The 13,066-nt window shown below is 44.2% G+C and overlaps 1 protein-coding gene across 1 annotated transcript in view; it reads left to right on the forward strand.

The window, feature by feature from the left end:
* The window catches only part of PCNT (pericentrin), a 211,165-nt gene that overhangs the window by 177,131 nt on the left and 20,968 nt on the right, over positions 1–13,066 (forward strand). The window contains exons 37-39 of the mRNA XM_077119263.1: positions 307–529; positions 1,999–2,149; positions 2,782–3,468. Of these exons, the coding sequence (XP_076975378.1) occupies positions 307–529; positions 1,999–2,149; positions 2,782–3,468 (1,061 nt within the window). The remainder of the gene's footprint in view (positions 1–306; positions 530–1,998; positions 2,150–2,781; positions 3,469–13,066) is intronic.

The raw sequence follows: 13,066 nt of genomic DNA on the forward strand, positions 1-13,066 counted from the left end.
AGGGAGTGGCCAAGGAGGCAGAGCACCCACCAGCCCTGTGCGGCCCCAGCCTGGCCCCCGCAGTGCTGCCTGTGGCTGGAAGGAGGGTTATGCTGCTGGAGGGGCGGGGTGGCCAGGGCCATGTCCACGGAAAGGAAAGTGCCTGTGCACTCAGGATTCTGTTGAGAAAGATAGGCTTCTAGTCATCAGGAATATTATTCCTCCCCAAAAGACATCCCCACCGCCCTCCTAGCTTGTTTTTAATTGGATAAGTGGCTCACTTTGGGCTTTGCATGATGCTTTTTTATGCTGGTTTGCCTCTTGCAGCTGAGTTATTGGCCTATAAGGTCGAGCAGGAGAAGTGCATAGCTAGTGACTTGCAGAAGACACTGAGCGAAGAGCAAGAGAAAGCGGCCACCGTCCGGAAGCTTCTCGTGACAGAGCAGAATGCTGTCAAAGACCTGAAGTCAGAGCTCTGCGAATGTAAACAAGAGAACGAAAGGCTGTTAGAATCCTTGCGCAACGTACAGAAGGAGGTCTTCCAGCTGAGGTATGGAATGCCCCAAGTCATGTTAGGTGTACCGTACCTTCCAGGCCCTCCCATGGCCTTTGCACCAGAAGCTTAATCGGCCAACAGCTGAGGTTTGTGTAGTTCTGGGATGTTTACAATAGAACATCTGTGGTGTGGCATGGCCTCATCGCCTTTAGGAAATGGCATGCTGCTCCAGGAGGGCAGAATGAGATGCACGTGTGGACTCAGCAGAGGGAGCACTGGGGCTCCGCAGGCTGGCAGAGAGGTGGGGCACAGGGGCACCGGACACACCCAGCCTCAGGGTGTCCCCTGCAGAGCCGCCGCTTCCTTCCCAGGCTGGAGGCCTCGAGTTCCCGGTAGGCTGTGCAGCTTGCAGGGACGGGGCCAGTGCAGGTGTTGAGCTGTGGCACGGTACATGTGCTGGGGTGCCGTTTGTTAGAGAGTAGTTACCTCAGAGCTTTTGCCTGTGGTCAATGGGTCTGTGAGTCCCAGGACAAGTGTAGGAGTTACGCATGTCAGAGTTGTTACTGGATGGGGAGAGGGTGAGGCACAGGGAGCTGGGCTTACAGAGATGGGGGTCATGCAGAGCTAGGGGGCATGCAGAGCTAGGGGCACAGAGCTGAGGGGGCACAGGGAGCTGGGGGACATGGGGAGCTAGGGTTGCAGAGCTGGGGAGCAGGAGGAGCTAGGGTTGTAGAGCTGGGGTCACAGCTGGGGGCGCAGGGAGCTGGGGGGGGCAGGGAGCTGCGGGGTGCTGGCTCCAGCTCCTGGCGAGTTCATGGAGAGGTGTACCTGCATGTGGTTCCGCAGGAGGCAGTGGTGAGGGCCGCTTCCTGGGCACCTGCCATCTGAGGCCAGAGGAGGGCCAGGCTCCAGCCTGGAAAACGGGTCTGTCTTGGGTCTGCCTGTCAGCAGGGGGAGAGCAGGAGCAGGGTCGTGGGGGTCAGGAGTATACGCTGGGGTGTCTCCTCACGTTGAGACCCCAGGTGAGGACTCCGGGAGGAGAGAGAATGGGCTCAGCAGGCGCCTTTGGCTCTCTCAGGAATGGCCAAATCAGTCACGAGTTAGACTCGGTGGGCAGTGTGGTCATCATCGTAGCCCTCACCCCCAGCTTTCCCAGGGACCTGGTGCCCCTGCCCCACAGTGGCCTCTGTGTCCTAGGGCCCAGGGCTAAAGTACTGGTTCCCCGTGTTCCAGGAGCTGGGGGTAGGGGTTGGACACACGAGCACAGTGGGCTCCGCTTTCCTGTATGGGCTGTCATGGTCCACTCCTTTGACCCCAGCGGCAGCTGGCAGTCAGCATAGGTTTGCGCCTCTGTTCGGGGATTGGCAGCTGTGCGTCAACCCCTGCCCCTCCCACCAAGCCCATGGTACTGGGCCTCTCCAGGCCATGGTGCCATGAGTGCCTGGTGTGGACCTGCACGGGGTCAGTGCACACCACCCCGAGCCCTTTGTGAGCTCCCACATACCACCCGATGTCCCTCATAGGACCATGCTGGACAGTCAGGAGAAGGACCTGAGAGCTGCGCTGCAGGAGCTGGAGAGCGAGTGCGCCAAGGAGCGCACCCTGCAGAGCCGGCTGGAGCAGGAGCAGCTGCAGCAGCAGCAGCAGCAGGCCCAGAGTGCCAAGACCCTGGAGGTACGGGCAGGCCAGGCTCTGGCTGGGGCTGCACAGCTGCCAGGGCTCCACTCTCCTCTCTCATGCCTTCTCTCACCTTCGTGGTGTCTGCGCAGCCAGGCAGCGCTGTGTTTCCGGGTAAAATGCTATCTTTTAAGGCGAGACACCAGGGGCTGCAGGATTGCGAGGCCACTACGTGGCCCCCACTTGCAGCACCGCTGTCTCTTGTCTGGCTCTGCATGGCAACTGCAGCTTTGCTGTGTTCCCCAGATCATGCACACCCACTGCAGTTAGCCAGAGAATGCACAAATGCAGACATGTGAGGTGAGAGTATCTTCCTGTGTGGGCAGATGGCACAGGTGTAAATCCTGTGATTATGGACAGGCCATCTGTCCACAGCCAGGAATCGTGTCTGTGAGCCCTGGGGGGGAAGGGGTGTCTCTGCGTCCTGTCCAGTTCTGTGTGTTTAGTCAGCGCTGCTCCAGTGAGGACGGTGAGGTTAAGACATCCTGGGCCTGCTTCTTTCATTCGTGGCTAAACGTCAAGAAGCACAGTGCTGGGTGGGAGGATATGAACTGGTTTTAGCAGGAAACCTACTCAGATATTTTTCTTCTTGGCCTAAGTTTTCCCGTGTTCTTTTTGCCCTGATGTAGGAGTTAAGAGCGTCCTTGGAGAAGCAGCGTGCCCACAGTGATCAGCTGTGCGTGGCGTTAAAGCACGAGCAGGCGGCCAAGGATAACCTTCAGAAGGAGCTCCAGATCGAGCAGTCCCGCTGCGAGGCACTGCTGGCGCAGGGGCGCAGCAGACTCGCAGAGCTGCAGAGGGGTGTGGAGGCCGAGCGCAGCCATGCCCTGGAGCTGGCTGAGGCCCTGCAGCACGAGCGCCTGCTGACGGAGCAGCTGAGCCGCAGGGTGCCCGAGGCACATGCCCCCCACGAGCCGCAGCGGCACCACGCCACCCTGCGCAAGCTGAAGGAAGAGCGGGCCCGCGTGGCCGAGTTGCAGGCCATGCTTGAAAAAGCCCAGCAGCAGGCCGTGTGCTCTGCGCAGCAGCTGGAGGCAGAGGTCCAAGCGCGCTGTGAGGAGCTCCGAAAGGAGAAGGAGGTAAGTGCCAAGCTGAAGCTGAGAGTGGAGGCCCTGCAGAATCAAAAGCAAGAGCTAAGATGCTATCTGGAGAAAGAGAGGGAGAGACCTGCACGATTACAGGCAGAATTAGAACAGTTATGGTCAAGATGCAAGGAGCGAGATGGACCCGAGCAGACAAGGAAGACACTGGAGACGAGGCAGAGCCATGCAGATGCCGAGGGGCGGACCGAGTGGCAGAGAGACAAAGAGAAACTGGTGAGAGTCCGACGGTGCCAAAATCTTCCATGATGTCCCTCTGCCAGAAATTGTAAGCAGTTGTAGGGGTAGGACAGGCCACGTGGACAGACTATGGAAGTGAGCACCGAGTTGGGGCTCTTGGGTCCTTTCCATGTCTGTCTTTATGCTAAGTGCATGCTGTGTTCATTACTGTAGGTTGGCTGTAAGTTTTGACATTGAGAAGTGAGTCCTCCAAATTTCATTCTTTTTTGAGATTGTTTTGGCTATTCCGAGTCCCTTTAGTTTCCATAAGAATTCTAGGATCTGCTCATCACTGCATTCAAAGAACCCAGTTGGGATTTTTAAAAAATAGTGTTTTTTTATTAATTGTGGTGAGCACATACATAACATAAAAATCATTTTAACCATTTGATGGGGCAATTCTTTGCCAGTACATACGTTTGCGATCCTGTGCAACTTGCCTCACTGTCTGTTTTCATCATCCCAAACCAAAATGCTTGCTCATTTTGCAAAAATAATCCCCACCCCCACCCCTGGTAACCACAGTGAATTTGCCTATTCTAAGTATATTATACGAAAAGGAATCATTCAATATTTGTCCTTTTGTGTCAGACTCATTTGACTCAACATGATGCCTTCCAGGTTCACCCAGGTGGTCTCACACACCAGCACTTTGTGTCCTCTCGGACACATGCTGTTCATCCTTTCATCCTTCCACGGACTTTGGGTTGCTTCCACCGTTTGGCTCATTAATGCTGCCGTGTACCTCAGTGGGCAGATATCTGTCTGAGTCCCTGCTTGCCCTTCTTGGGGATATTTATTTAAGAGTGGGATTGCTGGGTCATTTCTGTGTTTAGCTTTCTGAGGAGGCACCAAACTGCTTCCCGCAGCGGCTGCACCATTTTGCATTCCCAGCAGGGACGTACGAGGGCCCCTTTCTCCACTTCCTCACCGACACTTGCTCTAAGTTTTATAATAATTGCCATCCTTGTGGTGTCTTGTAGTTTAAACATGCGTTTCTTTGATGGCTAATGAGGTTGAGCATCTTTTCAAGTTCTTTGGAGAATGTCTGTTCAAATCCTTGACTCAGTTTTCAGTTGGGCTGTTTGTAGGCATTCTTTATTCTGAAAATTAAAAACCTTTATTAGAAACATGGTTTCAAAATATTTTCTCCCATTCATCCCTGTTTATTTTCTTGATAATTTCCTTTGACATGCAAAAGCATGACTTTGATGAAGTCCACTTTATCAATTCTTTTCTTTTGTTGCTTATATTTTTGGTATAAAAGCTAAAAATCCTTTGCAGTTTCTCAGTTGCTGCATTTTTTGGCATTTGCCTTGCTGTAGTGTACCATTTTGATTCCCTTGTTCCTTCCTTTCTCTCTGTTAACTTGTTTTCTTAGTGGTTTTCCTTGTAGTTACTCTGGCTACTGTCATAACTGCCTGTTCAAGTCATGCCCACCTGGCTCCAGCTGCACACAAACCCTCTTAGGTTGTCACGGTGTCAGCTGAGGTCTTGTGTGCGGAGCATCTCAAAATAAATTCAAAGTACTGTTTCACACATTTGCCTAAGTCCAGAGGTTACAAACCAGAATGAAATAAGACAGGATTCTGCATGTTTCCCTGTGTGGTTGCCTTTTCTTCTGTAGCTTCTGTTTCCTGTGGAAGCTTCCGTTAGCAGTTCATGTAGGTCAGGTCTACTAATGAGCATTCAGGCTTTATCTGTAAACTCTGAATTTCTCCTTTGTATTTGAAAGGTAATTTTGCTGATATGGAATTCTTAATTAACAGGGTTTTTTTTTTTTTAAGGAGTTTAAATATGCCACCCTCCTGTCTCCTGGCCTCTGTGGCTTCTAATGCAAAACCCATTGCTACTCTTACTGGGGTGTCCCTTGTGAGTGACAAGGAGCTCCTCTCTCGCTGATTTCTTTGCTGTTGCACGCTGACAGTTGTGCTGCACTGTGTCTTCGTGTGCACTGTTAGGGTCTGTCCTGCCTGGAGTTTTTTTTCTTAAATTTTTTAGTATGCTTCAGAGTGCAGATGGTCCTGGTTTCATTTATTTATGTATTTGCACATGGGCAGGCACTGGGAATCACACCTGGGTCTGCCTGCAGTTTCTTCAGCTTCCTGGATGTGTATATTCATGTCTTCCATTGATTTGGGCTTTTGGCAGTTATTTTTAAAAATTTTGTTTATTGAGACATATTCACACTCCATTCAGTCAGTGGTTCCCAGATCGTCTGTCCAATGATCTCTATCCAAGAATGCACGTATTTGTGCATTCATCACCACGATCAATTTTATTTTTATTTTTTATTCTTTTACATTTTTTAAAATTTTAAATTTTTTAAAAAATACCAAAAAACACCGAATGCAAACATTCCTAACTTTTGATCATTTCATTCTACACATATAATCGGTAATTCACAGTATCATCACATAGTTGCATATTCATCATCACGATCATTTCTTGGAACATTTACATCTATTCAGAAAATGAAATAAAAAGAAAACAGAAAAAAATTCATACATACCATTCCCCCATCCCTCCCCCTCATTGATCACCAGCATTTCAATCTAAATTTATTTTAACATTTGTTCCCCTATTATTTATTTTTATTCCATATGTTCCTCTCATCCATTGATAAGGTAGATAAAAGGAGCATCAGACACAAGGGTTTCACAGTCACACAGTCACATTGTGAAAGCTATATCATTATACAGTCATCATCAAGAAACATGGCTACTGGAACACAGCTCTACATTTTCAGGCAGTTCCCTCCAGCCTCTCCGTTACATCTTGGATAACAAGGTGATATCTACTTAATGCATAAGAATAACCTCCAGGATAACCTCTTGACTCTGTTTGAAATCTCTCAGTCATTGACACTTTATTTTCTCTCATTTCACTCTTTTCCCTTTTGGTCGAGAAAGTTTTCTCAATCCACTGATGTTGAGTCTCAGCTCATTCTAGGATTTCTGTCTCACATTGTCAGGGAGGTTTACACCCCTGGGAGTCATGTCCCACGTAGACAGGGGGAGGGTGGTGAATTTGCTTGTTGTATTGGCTGGAGAGAGAGAGAGAGGGCACATCTGAGCAACCCAAGAGGTTCTCTTGGGGGTGATTGTTAGGCCTAATTTTAAGTAAGCTTAACCTGTCCTTTGTGGGGTTAAGTTTCATATGAACACACTCCACGGTTGGGGGTTCAGCCTATAGCTTTGGTTGTTCACACTGCTTGTGAGAATACCAAGAATACAATTTGGGGAAGTTGAATTTTCCCCCTTTCTCACCATTAATAATAGGGGAGGATAAGGAGCATGGAATTTTTTTTAGCAATGAAAATGTTCTTCAGTTGATTGTGGTGACCGGGAGCTCAGCGAGGTGTGGGATTTAGTTCATCCTCCAGAACAGCTACTAAATAACCAGAAACAGTACAGAACAGCTCCTGGGGCCACGCCAGTGACTGCACACACAGCGTACACTAGTCTGGACCAGCTGGACCTGATGCGAGGCCCCCCAGAACCGTGAGTTCCCCAAGCCACAGAAGCCAGCGACCCTCCCCCACAGGCTGCTTCTCAGAGGGGAAAGGAAAGAGACTTAACCAGCAGCAGGGCTGAGCACAACTAAGCTTCAAGTGTGGAATTAATTCACAAATTCTAACTACTAAAAATAAGCCCCCAGCTCAGCTGAACCTGGTCAAAGCAGAGGTCGCTAATTTTTGCCCAAGCACTAAAGGGGCAGGGCTTACGGAAAAAGAAGGAAAAAAAAAAAAAAAAGAGAGGTTTTTGTGACTGTGTTTCTATGAAGCTTGGCTGCCTTTGAATACAGTGGCAGGACTTCTCAGGCTGTAACTGCCTCAGGCATAGGCAGAAACAAGCTCGTTTGAGAGTTTGTCTGAAACCAGTGCCTTCCCCAGCAGAGGGGTGAATCCCAAATCAGGTGGAATCCCTCCCTCAAGGAATTCAGACACCAGGGCTTGGTAATTTGAAGCCATTAAAACCAGCCTACAACCTCTCCTCTGTCTCAACCATACCCCAGCAGGGAGAGTCTGCTGAAGTTAAAGGTACCGCATCATCTTATACTGGTGGGACCTGCAGGCAGACAAGTGCCACATACTGGGCAGGATAAGAAAAAAAGAGTCCAGAGACTTCACAGGAAAGTCTTTCAACCTGCTGGGTCTCACCCTCAGGGAAAACTGACGCAGTGACTCTTTCCTCCTGATAGGAGGCCAGTTTGGTCTGGGAAAATCCGGCTGGGGTCTATAATACCTAAGGAAGGAGACCCTCCTAAGGGGCAGGGGGAGGCACCAAACAGGCAGGGCAAAAACAAGAAAACAAGAACTGAAAAATTCTCCTCTGTTAAACAAAACCTAAGCTAGAGGTCCAGAAAAAGCTGAAGTGAATGTCAAAGAACAAATAGATGACAAATTCATCCAGCAAGAACACCCTAGGTAAAAGAAATGAAAACAATCTCCAGAATAAACTAATTAAGGTAATTAAATGCCTAGACACCAGCAAAAAATAACAAATCACACTAGGAAAATTGAAGATATGGCCCAGTCAAAGGAACAAACCAATAATTCAAATGAGATACAGGAGTTGAAACTATTAATTCACAATATACGAACAGACATGGAAAACCTCATCAAAAACCAAATCAATGAATTGAAGGAGTATATAAAAAGCAAAGAATGAACAAAAAGAAGGAATCGAAAGACTGAAAAAACAAATCACAGAACTTATGGAAATGAAAGACACAGTAGAAGAGATGAAAAAAACAGTGGAAACTCATAATGTTAGATTTCGAGAGGCAGAAGATAGGATTAGAGAACGGGAGGACAGAACATCTGAAATCCAACCAGCAAAAGAAGATATAGGGGAATAAAATGGAAAACAATGAACAGGGACTCAGGGTATGATGACAATATGAAGCACATGAATATACGTGCTGTGGGTGTCCCAGAAGGAGAAGAGAAGGGAAAAGGAGGAGAAAAAGTAATGGAAGAAATTATCACTGAAAATTTCCCAACTCTTATGAAGACTTAAAATTACAGATACAAGAAGTACAACGTACCCCAAAGGGAATAGATCCAAATAGATGTTCTCCAAGACACTTACTAGTCAGAATGTCAGAGGTCAAAGAGAAAGAGAGGATCTTGAAAGCAGCAAGAGAAAACCTATCCATCACATATAAGGGAAGCCCAATAAGACTATGTGTAGATTTCTCAGCAGCAACCATGGAGGCGAGAAGACAGTGGGATGATATATTTAAATTACTAAAAGAGAAAAACTGCCAACCAAGAATTCTATATCCAGCAAAATTGTCCTTCAAAAATGAGGGAGAAATTAAAACATTTTCAGACAAAAAAATCACTGAGAGAATTTGTGACCAAGAGACCAGCTCTGTAAGAAATACTAAAGGGAGCACTAGAGACAGATATGAAAAGACAGAAGAGAGAGATGTGAAGAAGAGCACAGAAAGGAAGACTATGAGTAAAGCTAAAAAGAAGGAAAATTAGATATGACATATAAAATCCAAAAGGCAAAATAGTAGAAGAAAGTACTACCCGTGCAGTAACAACACTAAATGTTAATGGATTAAACTTCCCAATCAAAAGACGCAGACTGGCAGAATAGATTAAAAAACAGGACCCATCTGTATGCTGTCTACAGGAAACACATCTTAGACTCAAGGATAAACAGAGGTTGAAAGTGAAAGGTTGGGAAACATAGGTTGAAAGTGAAAGGTTGGGAAAAGATATTTCATGCAAATAACAACCAGAAAAGAGCAGGAGTAGCTATACTAATATCCAACAAATTAAACTTCAAATGTAAAACACTTAAAAGAGACAAAGAAGGATATTACGTATTAATAAAAGGAACAATTCAGCACGAAGACATAACAGTCATACATATTTATGCACTGAACCAGAATGTTCCAAAATGCATACGGCAAATACTGAAAAGATACAGATACTGAAAAAAAACAGATACATCTACTATAATAGTTGGAGACTTCAATTCACCACTCTCATCAATGGACAGAACATCTAGAAAGAGGATCAATAAAGAAACAGAGAATTTAAATAATACAGTAAATGAGCTAGACTTAACAGACATTTATAGAACATTATTGCCCACAACAGCAGGATACACATTTTTCTCAAGTGTTCATCGATCATTCTCAAGGATAGACCATATGCTGGGTCACAAAGCAAGTCTCAATAAATTTAAAAAGATGGAAATCATACAAAACCCTTTCTCAGATCGTAAAGGAATGAAGTTGGAAATCAATAGTAGGCAGAGTGCCAGAAAATTCACAAATATGCAGAGGCTCAACAACATACTCTTAAACAACCAGTGAGTCAAGGAAGAAATTACAAGAGAAATTAGTAAATATCTCGAGGCAAATGGAAATGAAAACACAACAATCAAAACTTATGGGATGCAGCAAAGACAGTGCTAAGAGGGAAATTCATTGCCCTAATTGCCTATATCAAAAAAGAAGAAAGGGCAAATATCAAGAAATTAAGTGTCCACTTGGAAGAATTAGAGAAAGAACAGCAAACTAACCTCAAAGCAAGCAAAACGAAAGAAATAATGAAGATTAGAGCAGAAATAAATGAAATTGAGAACATGAAAACAGTTGAGAAAATCAACAGTACCAGAAGCTGGTTCTATGACAAAATAAGATTGATGGACCCCTAGCAAGATTGACAAAAAGAAGAAGAGAGAGGACGCAAATAAATAAGATCAGAAATGGAAGAGGAGACATAACTACTGACCCCACAGAAATAAAGGAAGTAATGTCAGTATACTATAGACAACTTTATGCTAATAAACACAACAATGTAGATGAAATGCACAACTTTCTAGGAAGGCATGAGTACCAACTTTGACTCGAGAAGAAGTACACAACCTCAACAAACCTATCACAAGTTAAGAAACTGAATCAGTCATTTAGAAGCTCCCCCCAAAGAAAAGTCCAGGACCAGATGGCTTCACATGTGAATTCTACCAAATATTCCAGAAAGAATTAGTACTAATCCTGCTCAAACTCTTCAAAAAAATTGAAGAGGAGGGAAAGCTACCTAACTCATTCTATGAAGCCAACATCACCCTCATACCAAAACCAGGCAAAGGTATTACAAAAAAAGAAAACTACAGACCAATCTCTCTAATGAAATAGACACAAAAATCCTCAATAAAATCTAGCAAATCAAATCCAGCAACACATTAAAAGAATTACACATCATGACCAAGTAGGATTCATCCCAGATATGCACAGATGGTTCAACATAAGAAAATCAATTAATGTTAATACACTATATCAACAAATCAAAGCAGAAAAACCACATGAGCATCTCAATTGATGCAGAAAAGGTATTTGACAAAATTCAGCATCTTTTCCTGTTGAAAACACTTCAAAGGTTAGGAATAGAAGGGAACTTCCTCAAAATGATAAAGGGAATATATGAAAAACCCACAGCTAACATCATCCTCAATGGGGAAAAACTGAAAACTTTCCCCCTAAGATCAGGAACAAGACAAGGATGTCCACTATCACCACTATTATTCAACATTGTGTTGGAGGTTCTAGCCAGAGCAATTAGACAAGAAAAAGAAATATAACTTGGAAAGGAAGAAATAAAACTCTCACTGTTTGCAGATGATATGATACTTTATGTCGAAAACCCTGAAAAATCCACAGCAAAACTACTAGAGCTAATAAATGAGTATAGCAAATTGGCAGGTTACAAGATCAAAAATCTGTAGTGTTTTTATACACTAGTAATGAACAATCTGAGGCAGAAATCAAGAAATGAATTCCATTTACAATTGCAACCAAAAGAATAAAATATTTAGAAATAAATTTAACTTAAGAGACAGAAGACCTATACAAAGAAAACTACAAGAAACTGTTTAAAGAAATCACAGAAGACCTAAATAGATGGAAGGGCATACTGTGTTGATGGATTGGAAGACTAAATATACTTAAGATGTCAATCCTACCTTAATTGATTTACAGATTCAATGCAATACCAATTAAAGTCCCAACAATTTACTTTTCAGAAATAGAAAAACCAATAATCAAATTTATCTGGAAGGGCAGGGTGCCCCGAATAGCTGAAAGTATCCTGAGGTCGGAGGTCTCGCGCTATCTGACTTCAAGGCGTGTTGTGAAGCTACAGTGGTCAAAACAGCATGGTACTGGCATCAAGATAGATATACTGACCAATGGAATACAATAGAGTGTTCAGATATAGACCCTCTCATCTATGGACAATTGATCTTTGATAAGGCAGTCAAGCCAACTCACCTGGGACAAAACAGTCTCTTCTATAAATGGTGCCTAGAGAACTGGATATCCATATGCAAAAGAATGAAAGAGGACCCATATCTCACATCCTTACAAAAGTTAACTAAAAATGGATCAAAGACCTAAACATTAGATCTAAGCCACAAAACTGTTAGAAGAAAATGTAGGGAAATATCTTATAAATCTTATACTAGGAGGCTGTTTCCTAGACCTTACAAGAAAGAAAGAAAGAAATGGGAACTCCTGAAAATTAAACACTTTTGCACATCAAAGAACTTTGTCAAGAATGTAAAAAGACAGCCTACACAATGGGAAACAATATTTGGAAACGATATATCAGATAAAGGTCAATATCCAGAATTTATAAAGAGATTTGTTCAACTCAACAACAAATAGACACCCAATCCAATTACAAAATGGGCGAAAGACTTGAACAGACACTTCTCACAAGAGGAAATACAAATGGCCAAAAGGCACATTCAAAGATGCTCAACTTCCCTGGCCATTAGAGAAATGCAAATCAAAACCACAATTTGATATCATCTCACACCCACCAGAATGGCCATTATGAATAAAACAGAGAATGACAAGTGCTAGAGAGGATGTGGAGAAAGCGGCACACTTATTCACTGTTGGTGGGAATGTCAAATGGTACAACCGCTGTGGAAGGCAGTTTGGTGATTCCTCAAAAAGCTAAATATAGAATTGCCATATGACCCGGCAATACCATTGCTAGGTATCTACTCAAAGGACATGAGGGCAAGGACACAAACACACATTTGCACACCAACATTTATAGCAGCATTATTTACAATTGCAAAGAGATGGAAACAGCCAAAATGACCATCAACAGAGGACTGGCTTAACAAACTGTGGTATATACATATGATGGAATATTATGCAGCTTTAATACAGGATAAAGTTAAGAAGTATGTAACAACATGGATGGACCATTGGTGTGGTACGTTTGTTACTGTTGTTGAAAGAATGTTAAAATAGTATGGTTAAGTAGTTTGCATCAAGATGCATTTTCCCCATATACCACTCTATTTGTAACTCCTTTTTCTAGTTCATGCAAGAATGTTTATATATTTGTGCTGTTAATCAGTCATCTTATGTGTATCTTATACACAGTGTTCACTGTGTGTGGTGTTTGTCAGAGTTTTCTAGAGAAACAGAACCAACAGGAGAAATCTGTAAATATGAGATTTATCAAGGTGTCTCACACAACTGTGGAATTACAAGAGTCCAAAATCTGAAGGGCAGGCTGCAAAGATCTGCAGGTTGCAAAGGTGGT

Source organism: Tamandua tetradactyla, chromosome 10 (assembly GCF_023851605.1).
Source record: "Tamandua tetradactyla isolate mTamTet1 chromosome 10, mTamTet1.pri, whole genome shotgun sequence".
In the NCBI taxonomy this organism is placed as follows: Eukaryota; Metazoa; Chordata; class Mammalia; order Pilosa; family Myrmecophagidae; genus Tamandua; species Tamandua tetradactyla.